This window comes from Taudactylus pleione, unplaced genomic scaffold (assembly GCF_031769625.1).
Source record: "Taudactylus pleione unplaced genomic scaffold, aTauple2 ptg000091l, whole genome shotgun sequence".
Classification (NCBI taxonomy): Eukaryota; Metazoa; Chordata; class Amphibia; order Anura; family Myobatrachidae; genus Taudactylus; species Taudactylus pleione.
Window position 1 is genome coordinate 5,001 of NW_028284493.1, and position 19,567 is coordinate 24,567.

Sequence of the window (19,567 nt, forward strand, 5' to 3'; positions counted from 1 at the left end):
TTGTGCCTGGTCTTCTAGTGACTGCTGGCAAATTAATTTGTTTATCTTCGATAGGAGAGACACTTTAAAGTATATACATGACAGTCATGTTCATTCAACAAGATGCTTATTTTTATGTCTTTAATATTATTATTATTATTATTTTTTTTTAAACAATTAAAATTTGGAGTAAGATTACATTAATATCCCAAATATTCAGGTTTTTTTTTATATATAGATGTCTGGAAATCTAAGATAGGTATAAAAATGTTTAAGACTTTAAATTTTCCTATATTGTATTGTAACATATATTATTGCACAAGTAGCATATAAGGGGCGATTTAATAGTTTTCTTTATTAGCTCTAACTAATGGGCGCCCAACGGAGCAATTTCCATGGTTTGCAGTCTCCTCAGGTGGCAAGCAGAAATGTGCAATAAGTCGGCACTTTGGGCACCCAAACTAGGACTTTATATAAATCCGGTTCTTCTGGGCACAAACATGCTGCACTTGCGCCCTATTAGAGGAACAATTTAATTGCTCTGATGGGCGCCTATTACGTTTGGGTACTTACAAAACAATTGAGTCACCCCCACAGATTCACATGGTTTACGGATTTATATAAAACAGCCTTAATTCATGACTGGTAACCCCGCATGTTTATTCAGAGTCAGTGTGCTGGTTGTGATTGCATGGCGCTGCTAAATGAAGAGGCTATTCTATTCTTTTGTTTCAGTGTTTTATTCTTCAAGTTGGAACATTCGCAAATCATGAATTCTAAATACGCTGCTCTTACTTCTCTATTACAGTTGCCTCTTGGTTCATTTCACCTCTGCTCTCTGGTCTGATGTCTGGTGCTCTCTTTATGTCGATTAAGTATTTCATCTTGAACAAGGTAAAGCCTATCATTTAATGTCACTACGTTTATAATTGCTGTAAAATTGTATAAATATTGATGCTCTGTAATCAGTAGGTCAATGAAAAAAAAAAATGATCTAGTTTGAATATATTAGGCTTACTGTAATTTTGGGGAGTAACCTGGACACAAACGCACATTTAAACAGACCACATACACAAATTGTAGATGTACTGTGCATAAGTGTATAGTTACTCCTGTATTCACATTTTACATGTCAGCATGAAGTTAGCCATGTTCTGCACAGCTATAAATATTCATGAGAGTGATCACTAGAGTGGGAAATAGTGTACTGGCAGGGACATGCACAGGGTGCATCCTAAGAGAGATCCTGTAATATCAGATTGCTAACTTTTTGCACATTGAATGTGACTGACCACAAGTACAGGGTCATCAGAATGTCTGCCCATCAGTTGATTTAAATAACACCTGACGTTTTAAGACACGGACGAAGGTCTTTTTATAGCTGATATTTTGCTGTCTTTTTTTTTTTCTTGTTACACTTTTCCTCCAAATTTATATTCACGGTGTGGTACTGCATAGTAAGGGGAGATTGTGCAGGGCTACGACTATAATAGCCAGCAGCATGCAGTTGCCTTTGCATGGGCTCCTCTTACAGTGCTAGGTTATGTGAGATAATATGGACAGGTGGACTGATCTGAAGCCATGGTCAAGAGATTTTGGCGTTGGGAAAACTAGATGTCACTGGCAAAAATGGCTGTTGGTGGCAGTGCTACAATGTTTTACTAGTTGGTTTTTACAGCTGGTTTTCTAAAAATAATACACTTAATGGAGACTGAATGAGAATATTTAGTTATTTATAATGAAGTTGTGTGCTTTCTTAATGAGTGACCGTTGTGATGTCCAGAGCTGTGCATGGACCACTTTCTCAAGAAGGACCTCATACAGAGAGATTGATCCAATTAGATCCAAGTTCCTTGCACCCACGAGTAAGTGCGGTTGTATGACACACTTATGGTACCTCCGGACTTGCACATTTCTGTTAGTAGTCCCATAGGAAAAATGTGCAAGTCTAGTTTGAGATCGGGCCGCAAGGGGGGGTGAATTGCCATGCTGTTGCTGACATTTTTATGCCGTTCTAACAGCAATTTGCCCCCTTTGCACCTAATTGGCTTGATTCCAAAGTTGGACATAAACACAAGTTGGGGCTACTTTTCTCTATAACTTGTGCTTTTCTTGCTAGTAATTGTGAAATGTGCCCCAAGATGAGACCTCTGGTGTATATTGCCAGCTGATGATGATGAGCAATGTCCACGTCTGATTAGCCAAAAGCATCTAAGACTCACCTAATTATGTTGTCTAACTGCTAATTGCAAATTAACTCTGCTCCTATTATGCCTGGTCAGCTCTAAGGCTTGTGGGCAACTACATATAGGTAGCAAAATTCATATTGTTTACTGGGTGTATTTTACATTTGCGCATAGACGCAAACTGTGTCCAACTCTGAGGACCCTATTGTCCAGGGAATGGTGTTGGTGCTTTCTTAGGCAGATTGCAACACATTATTATATTATACCTTTAGCACCAATATTTTCTGCAGTTCTGTTTTTATTTAGCTGTTCATATGCTCTAAAGGATCCTCTCCTGCAATAATTCTGCATATAGCCAGTCATCATATGCATCTTTTATGAATAACTCTCTGATTTAGAAACTCTGGTGGCAAGGTGTTGTTTTCTACAATATGTTTTTATGATCACATAGACAAATTAGTAAGAGAAAAGTCATGTTTGCTGAAAGTCAGTACAAGGAAGTGGTACAACGCATGATAGGCAACAAACAGTGTTTACTTCTAGGCAACTTACCTAGATGGCAAGATGTAAACTTGCAACAGCATTGGAACAAGTAATTGTACAGAGTTTATTCAATTTCTTTTAGGTATCCATAGAACTCTGATAATTAACAAATTGTGAATTACACTAATAACTTATCACAGACAAAGTGACAAACAACCAGTTAAGCAGTTTAGCTAAAATGCTAAATCTTTATCAAAGGCATTCAATTGTAATTTTTTATTGTAAAATTTTTTGGTATAGAATCAAATTAATGTTGAAATGCTATGTCCGGGACACTGGCCCTGATTCAGAGCCGGATGCTCTGACAGAGCGCTCGCTCTGAATCAGGGCCTTCCCTCCTACATTTTGGAGTGGCCTCCTGGCCGCTCGCATAGCTGTGGGTGACCACCCACAGCTATAGCGAGCGGCCAAAATGATGGTCGCGATGGTCAAGACCATCGCGACCATCGGGCTTGCGACGAGACCCTGCGGTAGGGTCTCGCTGCCGCAAGCCCAGGAGTGATTTTGGCTCTATCAGAGCCAAAAGCACTCCCACTGACATCACTAGTGATGTCAGTGGGGCCGGACCCAGACGGTAGGCGTTCTCATGGGAACGCCTCCGTCTGGACAGCCACGCCCCCGGCACGCCCACCAAAGGGGGCGTGCTGTCAATCACCATCGACAGCACGCCCCCTTTGGTGCGAGACCCTTAACGACGGCCTGGCCGTCGTTATTCTGGTCTCGCACATGCGCACGACGGAACTGTCTCAGTCAAGCGCATGCGCACTTGGGCACCATCGACCCACTTGCGAGTGCTCAGCGCTCTCGAGCGGGTCTGAATCAGGCCCTCTGTTCACTAGGGATGGGCAGAGCGATTCACAGTACTGAGTTGAGCCACATAGCTTAGCTCAGACTATTTTGAGACAGTGTCTCTGGACACGGCTCTTTTACATTCATCAGATTGCACTGCAGATCATACTTCTGCACTGACTCTCCCGAGTCAGTGCACACCCCCTGAGCCCCGGCAGTAGCAGCGCGACTGAGACGCTGACAGCTCTGCCCCCCCACACTGCTGATCATATACTTCTGCAGTGTGAGTGCGCACACACCCCGGCCTCAGCGGAAGCTGCTCCCACTGACTAAGAGAGGCTAGAGAGGTGAATGTCTCGACAAACCAAAATTTTAGTGACTCGAATCATTCGATTCGAGCCATTGTGTCGAGTCATTCATTTAGTAGCCATCTCTACTGTTCACAGCCATACTAATGGTGCTTTCTGTATTATGACCTCCATCGTCCTCTCTCCAGCTAGAGTGCATTTAATGTATACTTCAGCTAATCTGTATAGCAAATGATAATGCTGTGTTTTTAGACTGTGCTATACTTTTACTTTATCTGCTGCGTTTAATTGAGCAGCTGTAGCACAGTGCAACAATAGGATCTAGAGATCAGTAACTAAATTACTCTTTAGATCTAATTTCAAATGCTCTCATCCATGTCCGTACCGGCCAGGAGATAGACTGTATACCACATCTGTCTAGTATGGCCACTAGTCTAGTTTTGAGATCCAGCTGCTGAATAGTAAGCTTTTGTGAAGTACGTTGCTGTGCTTTCCTATGGTGGCATGTACTATTCAGCAGTTGGCGTTCCAATGAAGAATTGCTATTTACTCCCTGATATGCATTTCCAACCTCTTGTTTTTGCGGCTGTAGGTGGTTCAGTTTTATGCCAATCATACATTTTCAGTTAGTGTTGTAGCTTGTGTGTTAAGCTTTATACTGTTGTTTGACTTAGTAGTTACAGTAGGTGGGAGGGCATATGTGGGATAGTGTGTTTATTAGTATTTGAACTGCTTTTGTTTCAATAACTGCAAAGATATTAAAGACCAAGTCTTGGGGCAGTTAGAGTAGGGATGAAACCATATACTAAAACAGTGTTTGACAAACATATGAAAACATCCCAACAATTTGAGTGTAAACTATGAAGTTAAACTGGCAACACAAAAATAGTGTTGAAACTACTTGGTTCACCTTATTGGTATATCAAGCATTGTAATGAATCCAACTGACTGTGTGTGTTTACCGTAAATTCAGAGCCCATAATAGCACATTTGTCGAATGAAGGATGTAAAGGGGATTTCTCCACTTGGCTTTAATGATATATACTTTGACTATCATTAGTTTATTACTTTTAACATTAGATTAATACAATTATGTTTATAATTTTCAGGAGGATCCAGTGCCCAATGGACTACAGGCACTCCCAATATTTTATGCTGCTACAATAGGAATTAACGTGTTTTCCATATTATACACAGGGGCACCATGTGAGTAGAAATTGGACATTAACTGTAGATGTTTATGGTATCTCTCCTAAAGGTCATTGATGTATTCAGTGTAATATCGGCTATAAAGGATAAGTCTATTTTTTACTATTTTGTTTTATTTTTTTAAAAATGCTTAATAAGCTATTAAACTAAATTGATTCTTTTTTTTTTTTTTTCTTCTTTCGACTGGTTATCTGTTTCTGACAATTCTTCCCTTAGGTGGGAAAGTGACTGTAATCAGTCCTATATGTCTCTGACCTATATCACCACTGAGTTTGCTCTGATTATGGGTACCTAGCTACTAAAAAAACATTTTGCAGGCATTTTTAATGTTTGCAAAACATATTAATGGAACTGACACTAAAAATCATTGTTTCTAGTAGTACCATGCCGTTTTCGGTAGTGCACTGGAAATCCTACAAACTAGTACAAATTCATAAACACAGATGGAACATGTTTGTTTTTTATATGGTTGGAAATCTCTTGTGTAAATAGTTTTTGTAACTGACAGTTTAAAACTCGCCATTGCTGGACAAATGGCTGGACGATTAAGGACAGCCATGTGCATGGGGGTGTATCGGCAGAATTGCAGGCTATGCAGAGTTGAACAAGCCTAATAAAACACCTGTGTTCTGTTGTATTAATTGCCTCAAGTATATGTTTTAGCAAGTATGCCTTGATAATGATGGTGACTATGAGCCGATGTGTACTTTTGGAGGCGTGTGCACCACAAAGGTGTGTAAAACTCTGCATTTGGGTGAATATATGCCTTTATACCCATGCACACGATGCAGGGGAGTACCAGCCCATTGGCATTCAATTCCACATCATGCCATTGTATCTAAGAATCTAGAGGATTGTAAAGTCATCAAATAAACCACTTGAATCTGTTATTCTATGTAAGGGAGTATTTGTGAGTGTGTGGAAGGGTGTCGGGGGGGCTAGGCCTGAAAAACAAATAAAAATAGAATAAATGGATTTGTGTGGGCTCCTTCCCACCATTCTAAATTTTAAGCACATTTAAATCTGTGCTAACATCACAATAGGTTGTAGTGTTAAAAGCGCAACACATCTAGGGGTAAATGTAATAGCCTGCTGACTGCAGGTATCGGTGAGTACCGTGCTAGACTGCCTGATGTTCTAAAGTAGCAGTCATTAAAAAAACAAAACCAGGTTGATTTTGCCTGTTCAATGACTGCTACTTTAAAACATCAGGCAGTCTTGCACAGAACTCACCGATGTCTGCAGGCTATTACATTGACCCCTAAAAGTCTATTGAAAACCTGTTAAAGATGTATCTCTGAAACACCCCCAGATTTTATCCATTTTACCTGTGCATATGATGAACTAAATTAGGGCACATAGTACTTTTATGTTGCTTAACTAATCTGTATTGTTGTTGTTACAAGATTGTTTATTTACTCCAATTCCCAGAAAGATTGGTGGACAGATACAGATCCTACATCCGCTATGTATGAATTTATAAATGGAATGGACTGTAACTTTTGTTTCTATATGCGAACGTAACTTTCAGACCTGAATGATACATAACTGAGCAATCCTAATGTGTGTTCAGGAATATGTACATCTCACAGACATTATTATATTGAACCGGATCATTTCATGTTTATTTTGTATCTTTTCTCTTCCCAGTACTCGGAATGCAGACCTTTCCAGTGTGGGCCACAGCTCTGTTGTCAATAGGCATTGCGTTGCTATTTGCTTTACTAGTGTGGTTTTTTGTATGCCCCTGGATGAGAAGGAAAATAGCAAGTATGTTTTTCTTGATCATGTTCTTATGAAAAGTAGGAATAATATTGTTTCTGTACAGAACTGCCCAGCCCAGGAATTCTTTATTTTTTAAGTGTTTCTAATATTAAGGTGGGTCTTAACCCATTTTTCTCTGCCGGAGTATGCCGTTCTTTATCTTCATTAAACCAGATATGACAAATACAGCCTCTTTGACTGGGGAAACGGCATTTCCCCTTCAGTAATAACCAAACTTCAAATATTTATATATGAATGGGTAAAATATTTGTAATATCCCACATTAAATGTTTATTATTATTATTTTGTGGAAGTATATATCCTGGGGTGAGGTAGTCTATTAAGTCATTGACTTAAGCTGCGAACTCACGGGACGACTTGCTCGATCATAGATATCGTTGAACGATCTTTCCTATTTTAAAATTGAGCAATATCTTTGGATGATTTCATCAATGATCATGAACGATGTTGGCCAGCCTGTACGGTCAACCTCAGATATCGTTATCGTCCATATCTCCACGCGAATCGTTGGTCGTTCAGTGCAAAAAAGTCAACGATATGAACAATCTAATGATAAACGATATCGTTATCGTTCATATCGTGGACAAGTCATCCTGTGTGTACCCAGCATTACTATGTTGCTGTATAGTTAGTCATTCCAAAGGCCAGGATAAATTCACCATGCAATTTGTGATCTGTATAACCAACCTTATTACAATATATAGAATCTTGGACTGTAATATAACTTATTTTAAAGTAGCACATGACCAAAATATAGAAAATGTAGCTCTTTATATGTGATACAAGATTATGGTTGTTTAGATTTCTGCCCACCCTTTCAGTTTCTAAGCTTTGACTTACAGGTAGCTATAAAACAATATAGACCTCCATGCTTCATAATGGCTATGCTGGGGCTATCAGTGGGAAAAATAGTTAGCTCACATGAGTCATATGTAACATCAGCACTGTGTATAAGGGACACAGAAAATTTGATAGCAAAATGTCAGGAAAAGGAGTTCTACAAGCCAGGGGTGCCACAAAACTAGCAGCAAGCTGGTAAATCTGGTTCCTAATTTGATTTTTGCTTTTTCGTTATCTCTGTGGCTTTCTAATTCATCATGCCAAAATTGCCATTAATATCAGTGGCTGGAGTTTGTAAATATTGCTTTGATATGGAGGGATTTGCATGGCTTGATTTTGCAGGTCGACTAAAGAAAGAGGCGCTGTCGCGCATATCGGAAGAGAGCCTTGATAAAATCCAAGATGAAGAGGCTGCCGTCTTCAAAGAGTTGCCCGGTGCAAAGGGAAATGATGAAAGCGTTGTTCCTCTTACTAGTTCTACCACTGAAGTTGCTATTGCCACTGATTCTGTAGCGAATGGAAACACCAGAATACCATATGGTATGACCTATTTGTATTTTATTTTTACTGCATTTCAAAGCACTTGTATTAGAGGAAAGAAAAAATAGCAAAATGCCTGCTGTTTATTTTGTAGCATTTTTCTGAAGCTAATTGGGGCCATAACGTTTTCGGTTGGTATGCCATATACATTTCTTCAGATATAATGGCATAATATATTAAGGTTGCAAAGATATATCATTGCATCTATTCTGTTTAGAATGTTTCTTTCAGAAACCGGTTTTTCACATATAAAACTAATAGATTTACGACTATTTTTAGATCTTTGCTTAGTATTTATATTACATGTCTTTATTGAACCATATTATATGTTTTTCAAAATAAATATATTCAGTTTCGTTAACATTAAGCCCAAAGCATTAGGCTTGGGATCAAAGGAGATAAATACAACAAACAAAATTTGTTGCAATAACTTTCATTTTAGTGTGTGTGTTACATTAGTCAACAGGAAATGGTAGTTCAATACAAAAAGTAATTTACCTGCATACTGTACCTTTTTTAGTATGTTCAAATGCCTGGTCTGTACGAATGGAGCTTAGTGAGTCATTGCTTCATTGTTAATAGTTTATGTACAGTATTATAATAACGGGACTTATATGTATTTTTGAAATCCATTTGTTGTGCTTTACCCACTTGTCCTCCAAACCTGTGCCTTTTTTCATTGTACAACTTTTTTTGTGTATTCTCCTTAGGGGATGGGTACGGGATGCTGGTGTTCGGGATCCTGGCGGTCAAAATACAGACGCCGTTATCCCGACAGGGTTAGCTTACCAACACCTGTCGGTTGGTATGCTAACCCACTCCCTACCCTAACCCTCCCTTTTCGGTGCCTAACCTCCTCCGCCCCCCCCTAGTGCCTAAACCTAACCCTTCCTCTAACCCCGCTACTTGCCTATGGGATTCTGGCGGTTGGGATACCGGCGCCGGGATTCTGACAGGTGTCGGGTTTCCAACGCCGTCATTCTGACCGTCAATATCTCATGTTCCGGGATGTTAAACATATCCCTTCCGGAGAATTTAGTCCATTTGTATACACCAATGATTTTCAGTAAATTTTCATGTGTGATGTAAAGACCTTTTTTCTACTTCAGGGTCCATAGGGTATCCACAGGATACCTTGGGGTATAGGTGTGACGTCAGTCGCAGGGCACCAAAGAGTTAAGCTTTCAGCCTCCCAGGATGCACTAGGTCCCCCTCCTATACCCCGCCCCCGGGCCAAGGCACCTCAGTTTAGTTTGGTGCCCGGCCGGAGTCGGGTGCACCTGTTGGAGTGGGGGCTAGAAGAGCCCCTGAAGCTTATTCTTCATGCAGCTGTGGCTGCACAACTGGATGAACAGCATGGACAGTCAGTCATGACGTCCATGCTGTCTTCCCTACACCCCGCCGGTACCAGAACGCCGGTACTGATCCGGGGATGCTGGTGGGCGTCTGGGGTCACAGCTAGCGGTGACCCCAGATGCTCCGGACCATGGCCGGATTCAAGGGGGACAGAGGTAAGCAGCGGGGTCCCGCGGTGGGTCCCCGTTGATCACATGGTCCTAAGTCCCCAGGCAGGGGGCTCCCTGGGGACTGGCTGCAGCGTGGAGCCAGGCGACCAACCTGCGCTTCCACTACCCCCTGGGACAGCGGACCGCAGCAGAGCGGTAGCGCTGCGGCGTCCCAGGGGTTAAATGCATGCCAGGGGAGCGCGCCTTCCCTGTCTCACAGCCGGCGCCTCCCCCGCTGCACACAGCCCTCTCTGCATGCTGCCGACTGGTCCTGTGGCAGCGCTCCTCCCCCAGGCCAGCCTCCTCTCTGCTCCTCGGCGGCCATCTTCTCCAGAACGCATGGTGAACGCTGCTGGAAGCGCTGGACGGAAGCATCGTGGTCTGGGTCCCCCCGCATACCTCTCCTCCGCTGTGGTCAGGTCTGTGTATGCAGCGCTGTGTCCTACCAGGCCCTGTGTCTGTGTAGTTGAGTGATCAGCGCTGTTAGTGCAGGAATTGTTATTTTTCTGCATTGTATGTGACTGTGCTAGCGCTGCTACCTGTAATCTTTTCTTCTCTAAACTGTCAGCTTTATTACTGTCCCTGTTCTTTCTGCTAAAGCCCTTGCGGTGCGGTGCTGCAGGGTGGTCTCTCGCCTATTTAATACTTAATTGGTGAGAGAGGTCACATACGTGGTGCCATCATGTCTGAAAGTGATTTTCCCCTCCGGCTACAGTGTACCACGTGCAAAGTACCGTTAGCGGAGGGGGAGGGTAGCGCGGAGGGCCTTTGCCGGCAGTGTTTGTCCATGGCGCGGCCTATTACGGTTACAGCACCGGTACAGGAGCCGCCCTGGGCTTGTTTCGCTCAGGCGTTAACAGCTTTAGTGGGCCAGTTAGCTCCGCAGCCCGCGTTTACTCCGATGGGTTTGTCCCAGCAGTCTGTGGTGTCGTCACCCATGCAGGGGTTCCCACGACAATTGGTGGTACCCCACAGTCTCCCTATTTCCCCGCTCCCGGGTTCTCAGGAGCCAGCGTGGGTTAACTCCCTGACGAGTTCTGTACAGCACTTGTCGGATGTGTTGCAAGGGGAGTCTGTGATGCGGTCTCATAAAAGGCCGGTGGCGTCTCTGTCCGCTCCTTATGAGGATGACGAAGGGACGTCTGATGATGGGGAGATTCTAGATCCTTACGATCAGGAACCTCTCCATACTAAGGACGCTGATGCTAAGTCCAAAGTATATATTCCTGGACTTATTCGGGCGGTCCGCACAGCCTTGGTGATTGAGGACGAAGTTCCCCCAGCGGCTAAATCTAAGTATGCCTTTTTCAAAGATGTGAAGGGCGATGCCACAGTCTTTCCTCTTTCGGGTCAGTTGGTGGACCATTTAGAGGAGGCGTGGAAACAACCTGGCAAAAGATACCAGCCGCAGAGACGCCTGGCGGTGGCTTATCCGTTCGCGGATAATTATTTTGCGAAGTGGGAATCCCCTCCACAGGTGGATTCTCACGTGACCCGTCTTGTCCGTAGTGCCACATTGCCGATGCCATCCATGTCCTCCCTTAAGGATGCTACGGACCGCAAGGTAGAAATCTGCCTGAAGTCCGCTTATTCCCTTGCAGGGGGGGCAGCACGGCCGGCTATGGCCATTTGCTGGGTTGCCAGAGCGATGGAGCGCTGGGCGGATTCATTAGAGGCTTCTTTTGAATCCGACTGTCCGGCCGATCAGGCGGAGTTGATTGGCAATCTCCGTGATTCGGCCACCTACATCAACGAGGCGGCTCTAGACATTAGTACTCTGGTGTCTAGAATTTCTTCAGCAGCGGTAGCTGCTCGTCGCACCTTGTGGCTGCGATCCTGGAAGGCGGACGCAGATTCCAAGAAAGGTCTGGAAGCGTTGCCGTTTACCGGAGAAGTTCTCTTCGGTCCGGATCTGGATAAGATTGTGGCCACGCTGGCGGCAGCCAAATCTGCCTGTCTCCCGTCGGCCGCTGCTCCTTCTGGTTCGGGACCATCGTCCTTTCGGTCATCTAGGGCCCAGGGCAGGCCCAAACCACAGTCGTTTCCTCGACAGGCTGGCCCTAAGAAATCGGTCAAGCCCCGGAAGCAGGCATGGAGTACCAGACGTCCGGCCCCCAAGCCAGATGACAAGCCTGCGGCCTGACGGTCCGGGCCTCCCTTTGGGGGATCCCAGGGTGGGAGGCCGCCTGCTACAGTTCGCCCAGTGTTGGTCGACCACTACGACAGACACTTGGGTTCTGGAGGTGGTTTCCCACGGATACGCCCTCTCCTTCCGGCACAGACCCCCGGCTCGCTTCTTCACCACGGGTCTCCCATCAGACCGGAACAAGGCTACGGAGCTGCGGAAGGTATTGCACACTATGCTCCAGGCTGGAGTTATAGTGGCGGTTCCATTCTCCCAGAGGGGCCAGGGTTTCTATTCAAATCTATTTTTGGTACAGAAACCCAATGGGTCATATCGTCCGATTCTCAACCTCAAAGCACTCAACAAGTCTTTGCGGGTCCCGAAGTTTCGGATGGAGACCCTACGGTCCATCATTCTGGCGCTGGAACCTGGGGACTACTTGGTGTCATTGGACATACAGGACGCTTACCTGCATGTCCCTATTCTTTGGCGCCATCAACAGTTCCTCAGGTTTGCAATCAGCAGCGACCACTTCCAGTTTCGGGCGTTACCTTTTGGCCTGGCAACAGCACCACGTGTTTTCACCAAGGTGATGGCGGTCATGGCGGCTTCTCTGCGGCTGCAGGGAGTCCGCATGTTGCCGTATTTGGACGACCTGTTATTGGTGGCAGGATCTCCAGAGCTCCTGTTACGCCACTTGGACCTGACCATTGCACTGCTGCAACGGCACGGCTGGCTAATCAACTGGCAGAAGTCCACTCTAATCCCGTTTCGGAGGATTCTGCATCTTGGAGCCTTATTGGACTCGGGACAGCAAAGGATCTTCGTGACGGAGGACAAGATCTCTGCTTTACAGTCAAGGGTGCGCAGTTGTCTGCACAGCCGCCGGGTGTCCTTACACTCGGCGATGAGGTTACTGGGCTCCATGGTGTCGGTGTTCGACATGGTGGAATACGCCCAGTTTCACTCCAGACCTCTGCAGCACCTGATCCTGTCCAAGTGGAACGGGCTGACTCAGTCTCTGAAGTCCCAGACGATTGTGCTCACCCAGGAGGTTCGCCTGTCCCTTACGTGGTGGTTACAGACGACCCACCTCAACAAGGGACGTCCGTTCTGGGTTCCACATTGGGTCCTGTTGACAACGGACGCCAGTCTTCGGGGCTGGGGAGCAGTTTCGGGTCCACACTTGTTCCAGGGCAGGTGGACGCCGACAGAAGCGGAGCTTCCAATAAATATCTTGGAACTCCGTGCGGTCTTCAATGCTCTCCAGCAGGCACAGCGGTTTCTCCAGGGTCGCCCGGTGCAGGTCCAGTCGGACAACGCTACCACCGTGGCCTACATAAACAGGCAAGGAGGAACTCGCAGTCGGGCGGCTCTCGTAGAGGTCTCTCGGATCCTGGTTTGGGCGGAGCGCAATCTTCCGGCCATATCAGCGGTCTTCATCCCGGGAGTGCTCAATTGGGAGGCGGACTTTCTAAGTCGCCAGGACGTTCATCCGGGGGAATGGTCCCTGCACCCGGACGTTTTTCAACTACTGGTGGACAGGTGGGGTCTTCCAGAAATCGACCTCATGGCGTCCCGGCACAACAACAAGTTGCCGGTGTACGGGTCTCGCACAAGAGACGAAGGGGCGTCTCTGGTGGATGCTCTGTCCGTCCGGTGGACGTTCCGGTTCGCATACCTGTTCCCTCCGGTCTCCCTTCTTCCACGGGTAATCCGGAAATTCAAACAGGAAGGAGGGACGCTCCTGTTGATAGCTCCCGCGTGGCCCAGACGGCACTGGTTCTCAGACCTTCAGGGTCTGTCCGTGGACATTCCTCTGCGGTTGCCGCTACGACCGGACCTTCTGTCTCAGGGTCCTTGCCTTCACCCGGACCTGACTCGGCTGTCTTTGACGGCGTGGCTGTTGAGACGGCCATGCTGAGGTCCCGGGGGTTTTCCAGCTCTGTGGTGCGTACCATGTTACGAGCTCGGAAACCGTCTTCCGCGAGGATATACCATCGCGTGTGGCATACGTTCTTCCAGTGGTGTCGACCGAGAGGTTATGCACCGCGGGAGTTTCGTCTGTCTCGGATTCTCGCCTTCCTGCAAGCGGGACTAGATCATGGGCTTCGCCTTGCTTCTTTGAAGGTACAAGTTTCGGCCCTATCTGTCTGGTTTCACCGTAGGATTGCTACAATCCCGGATGTGCGCACCTTTATGCAGGGTGTTCTCCGCATTCAGCCGCCCTTTGTTCCACCTGTGGCGCCTTGGGATTTGGCTGTGGTCCTGAGGGCTCTCCAAGGACCGCCGTTTGAACCACTGGGCTCAGTGGATCTTAAATGGCTAACAGCTAAGACTGTTTTCCTTCTGGCCATTGCTTCGGCCAGACGTGTTTCTGAGTTAGGGGCTCTTTCTTGTAGACCCCCTTTCTTGGTTTTTTATGGGAACAGGGCAGTGCTCCGCACTCGGCCCGAGTTTCTTCCCAAAGTTGTTTCCCAGTTTCATATTAACGAGGAAATAGTTGTTCCGGCCTTTAACTCACCGGGTCTTTCCGTGGGTGAGGCCTCTTTGGATGTTGTGCGGGCCTTAAGGACTTATGTTGACCGCACTTCTTCGTTTAGGAAGTCGGACGCTTTGTTTGTCCTCTTTGGCTTCCGTAAAAAGGGTTGGCCTGCTTCAAAGCAAACTTTGGCAGCCTGGATCCGTATGGCTATTTCTGAAGCTTATCTTCATGAAGGCCTACCGGTCCCTCCTTCTCTGAAGGCTCATTCCACTAGGTCTGTGGGTCCTTCGTGGGCAGCTCGACGTGGTGCCTCGGCAGTTCAGATCTGCAAGGCTGCTACGTGGTCTTCTGTCCATACCTTCGTGAGGTATTACAGGTTTGACACCTTCGCCTCTCAGGATGCTTCCTTCGGGCGGCGGATTCTCCTTTCTGCACAGGAGCGTCCCCACCCTTAAAGGATACTGCTTTGGGACATCCCCAAGGTATCCTGTGGATACCCTATGGACCCTGAAGTAGAAAATATGAGATATGGTAAGAACTTACCCTTGTTATCTCTATTTCTACGAAGTCCATAGGGTTCCACAGGACTCCCGCCCTGTCGCACCTGTGCTGCAGATGGGCTTTGCTCTGGTCACCGGTTTTCCGTCTCCCTCTGGTGAGAATGTGATTCTTGTATGTGTCCAGATCTTTGTTCTCTCTCTTCCTTCTCCTCCTCCGGCCTATGGCTTGGTAACTAACTGAGGTGCCTTGGCCCGGGGGCGGGGTATAGGAGGGGGACCTAGTGCATCCTGGGAGGCTGAAAGCTTAACTCTTTGGTGCCCTGCGACTGACGTCACACCTATACCCCAAGGTATCCTGTGGAACCCTATGGACTTCGTAGAAATAGAGATAACAAGGGTAAGTTCTTACCATATCTCATATTATTTAGTAGTTGCATTTAGACTGTGGAAGAAAAGCTTAGTACATTTTGTTTCAACATTTGCTTTGTGTGTCACCAGGAAGAGCTGCTTCTATGACTAATGGCTCCATTAGATCTCCAGTTTCCAACGGTACATTTAGTTTTGAAGGCCACAACATGAAAAGCGATATTCACGTGTATCATACTGTGCATAAGGACTCAGGGCTATACAAGGATTTATTGCACAAAATACATCTGGACAGAGTAACTGATGACCGCCCTGCTCATGAAAACAACTATAGGGTACTGAGACGCAACAACAGCTATACATGTTATACAGCTGCTATTTGTGGTATGCCTGTGCACTCGACGTTTAAAGCAGTAGAGACACCAACTCCAGAGGACAGTGAGAAGTTGGTCGGGGACACAGTGTCTTACTCAAAAAAACGCATACGTTACGATAGCTACTCCAGCTACTGCAATGCTGTGGCAGAAGCAGAGATTGAAGCAGAAGAAGGGGGAATAGAGATGAAGCTAGCTACAGAGCTCACTGATCCAAATCCACCACAAGATGATTCTCTGGAAGAGGACAAAGAAGAGAAGGACAAGTCACAAGTTCACCTACTTTTCCACTTTCTGCAGATTTTAACAGCCTGCTTTGGATCATTTGCTCATGGAGGAAATGATGTCAGGTGAGAGTGCATTATCAAATGGCTGTATATATATATGCTCTTTAGTTCATAGTTTCTGCCAGGAACGGTACACTTTTCCTGCCTAATTTAAAATTTTAATTTTAAAGACCGTATTAACCTTTTCGCTGTGTAGCACAAGTGGGGTTGGCACTCGCATATAAACCCAGAGAGCAGAGGACAATGGGGTCAACATCATGGTGCCGACAAGAGCATTGTCTATAACGTACCCTTATTTTAGTAATACAGACTTTTGAGTTTTTGCAATTTTGCTAGAAGACTCTACATGCTTTTTAATGTTTAAGTTGCTCAATTAGGCTTGAAAAAAATGTGCTCACAGAAATATAAATTTCCTTTTTAGGAGCTTCAGCCAGTAACGCATGATAAATTAGGCTATGTGCTAGCATTTTTCTTTTAGGACATACAGATGTGTCCTTGCTCATCTAATGAGATGCAGCGTGAGATGCCTGCCATGAGTGAGCAGTCAGGTCCCGTTCCTCTCTGCTAATGTCAGGCGTCTTTTTTTTTTTTTTTCCGAAAATGCTTCTAAGTCGCAATGCTCTGCGACTAGGACGCACCAGGAGACTACTGAATCGTTTGATATGCAACACTTGTAAATCTGTGTGCAACAGAGTCAGTAAACGGAACGTGGTGTGGAAAAAAGCTGTGTCAGCTGCATTGTAGTATTGTCGCATTTCAAATTAATCAGCAGTGTCTCCTGGTGCGTACTAATGGCATTCCATCGCATTGCGGCTTAGACGGCGCTAGCAGAGTCTCGTGGGAACAGGTGCGTTGAGAGGTACTGTTTTGTGGCACTGCAGCAAAGACGAGTGAGGACACATCTGTATCTGACTCTTGATATATATTTCTAAAATACTCAAAGAAAAATTTACTAAGGGCACGGTTGCAATGAGAAAAAAAATTCCCATTGCAGTTGAAAAAAAAAAGCAAAAATATCTATTTGGATGTGTCAATCTAAATGTTTGAGAAAATTGTGTTATTGAATTTTAGTATGACTGCTATTTGATCTTTCAGGCTTTCTTTTTTTTTTTTTGTTTAAAAAAAAAAAAAAAAAACACATCTAACACCCATTATTCATTCCTCTATTTTACTTTCATGTGAAATAATTGTATTTATTTACATTTCTTTTTTTGACTACTTTTTGTTTTTGCAAATAAATTTTATTACATTTGAAAAGAAGACTCATAGAAAATACAATACACCCGTAGATGAGAAAAAGTATCCAATACAAATCTAAACAAAATGTAATAGTTATATACTGTAGATACTTATTAATAATACAAATAACAATATACACAAGGCATATTTACAAAATGAAAAATAAAATATAAACACAACTGAAAAAAGAAACTAGAATTAACAAAGGGAAAAGAAAAAGACGAGAAGAAAAGCAGATAGGAAAAGAAATTGAGGGAAGGGGTTTTCACTGGTCCCTAATAATCAATAGCCTTGAAACATACCAAATAAATGAAGATGGAATCTATGACAGACGTGCAAGGGATTTATATCGATATTACCCACACAATTCCGACCAAATTACTGAATAGGTCTTAAACTTATAGAAGAGGACACAATAATATCATCCATTGTTCTATCCCCTGAAACCAGTCCACAAGAGTTGGGGGAAGGTAGACTTCCACCGCAAGGGAATCACGGTCTTAGCCACACGAATATTTTTCAAAAGTGACTTTTTGTATACTGATAAAGGTCTAGGAAGTAAGTTCAAAAGCCAGAATTCAGGTCCATCTGGGACATCGGAACCCACTACTTCATGTGCGATTGAAATTACCTCCGCCCCAGAATATCCTCGACAGGACCACCATATGTGAATAGGAGTTCCTATGTCTGTACCACATCTTCAACACCACACGGGCATTCCAGGATACATCTTAGACAGAATGGACGGACAGCTATACCATCTAGAAATAACCTTAAAATGAGTCTCAATGGTTAATATGCTAGTGGAAGTAGTCCAAGATTTTTCAAAAATAGAATGCCATTGGTTATTACTAATGTCCATACCGAGAACTTTCTCCCATTTTTTTAGTAAATCCCGGTAACATTGAGAAGCCGTTCTCAATGAAGAGTTTGTAGATGATGGAGAGGACATGAGACGGATAGGACTGACATAACCAATTGCTCAAAGGGCATCAAGCTACGAGATCCTATAGGAACAAGTTATTTTGATAGCAGTTAGTGTTTTATTTGGAGGTACAGGTTGAGTCTTCCATATCCAAATATTCCGAAATACGGAATATTTTTAGCATGACTGAGAAAGTGAAATCTTTTGCTTTCTGATGGTTCAATGTACACAAACTTTGTTTATGGCACACAGTTATTAAAAATATAGTATAAAGTAACCTACAGGCTGTGTGTATAAGGTGTATATGAAACATAAATGAATTTCATGTATGTACACAAACATCTTTTGATGCACAAAATCATTAAAAATATGATCTAAAATTACATGCAGGCCATGTGTATACGGTATATATGAAACATAAATGCATTCTGTGTTTAGATTTGGGTCCCATTCCCTATATATCTCATTATGGTATGCACATATTCCAAAATACGGAATATTCCGATATCCAAAATACCCCTGGCCCCAAGCATTTTGGATATGGGAGACTCAACCTGTGACACCAAATCTTGTTATTAGGCAAGCTCCATTTAGCTTGCATATCAGTAAAAGACCTCACACCAGACGAACCATACAACTGACCCATCCGTGAAATACCTGCACGACCCCAGTGTTTGAAAGCCTGTGTCGAGTTACCCTGAGGGAATGCAGGATTATCAAGTAACTGAGTTAAAGGGGAGTAAGTTGTGGAAACTCATTCCAAACCGTTAATGTTGGTCCCAAAGTCGGGTGAGAAACTGTAGGCAAACGCGATAACCAGGGCAAAACAGATAAGTTTACAAAAGAACCCTCAATCAGTCAGTGTTTTAGAAGTGTCATTGGTGCTTGTTGGGAGGCTGGTCAGGTTTAGATATTGAATACAACTAGAGGGTGGGGAACAAGAGTGGTTGGTAAATAATTAAAGATTAATGAGAAAACTATTTAAAAAAAAAAAAATAGCTTTGGAGCTTTCACAATGGCAACATTTTTTATCTAACGCAGTATGCGTTGTTTTACAATAATACTTTTCTCTATTCTCACAGCAATGCTATTGGACCTCTAGTTGCTCTTTGGTTGATATACCAACACGGAGGAGTATTGCAAGAAGCCACAACGCCTGTGTGGTTGCTTTTATATGGAGGTGTGGGCATCTGTGCTGGTCTTTGGGTTTGGGGTCGCAGAGTAATCCAGACGATGGGCAAAGATCTCACACCAATAACACCATCCAGGTAAAGTTATTAGTTTTGTATCTAGAATTTGTGGACATGAACATCCTTTTTCCTTTTTTGCGCAAATGTTCCAATTTCTCCACTGGAACCAGGTTCATGCCTACTTCCCGGTCTTTGAAACTGCTGCCTTGAAAAATCAACCTGAACCTAATTTTGTGAGCTTCAATATTCACCTAAGAGAGTACAGGGTCGCCATTTTCATTTGTTTTTATTTTTCATTTTTTTTTTCGAAAATAATGCTCTGTTCAGCCTCATGTATGTCTTTTAATCTGTGTACACACTAGACGATATGTCGTCCGATCCTGTGTATCTGG

The 19,567-nt window shown here is 44.3% G+C and overlaps 1 protein-coding gene across 1 annotated transcript in view; it reads left to right on the plus strand.

Annotated features, from left to right (window-relative positions):
- Nucleotides 1-19,567, plus strand: part of SLC20A2 (solute carrier family 20 member 2) — a gene marked incomplete at its 5' end in the record, with an annotated part of 37,129 nt that overhangs the window by 2,162 nt on the left and 15,400 nt on the right. Inside the window, 6 exons of the mRNA XM_088469370.1 lie at nt 788-873; nt 4,915-5,011; nt 6,665-6,784; nt 7,982-8,179; nt 15,293-15,884; nt 19,068-19,253. Coding sequence (XP_088325496.1) covers nt 788-873; nt 4,915-5,011; nt 6,665-6,784; nt 7,982-8,179; nt 15,293-15,884; nt 19,068-19,253 — 1,279 coding nt within the window. The remainder of the gene's footprint in view (nt 1-787; nt 874-4,914; nt 5,012-6,664; nt 6,785-7,981; nt 8,180-15,292; nt 15,885-19,067; nt 19,254-19,567) is intronic.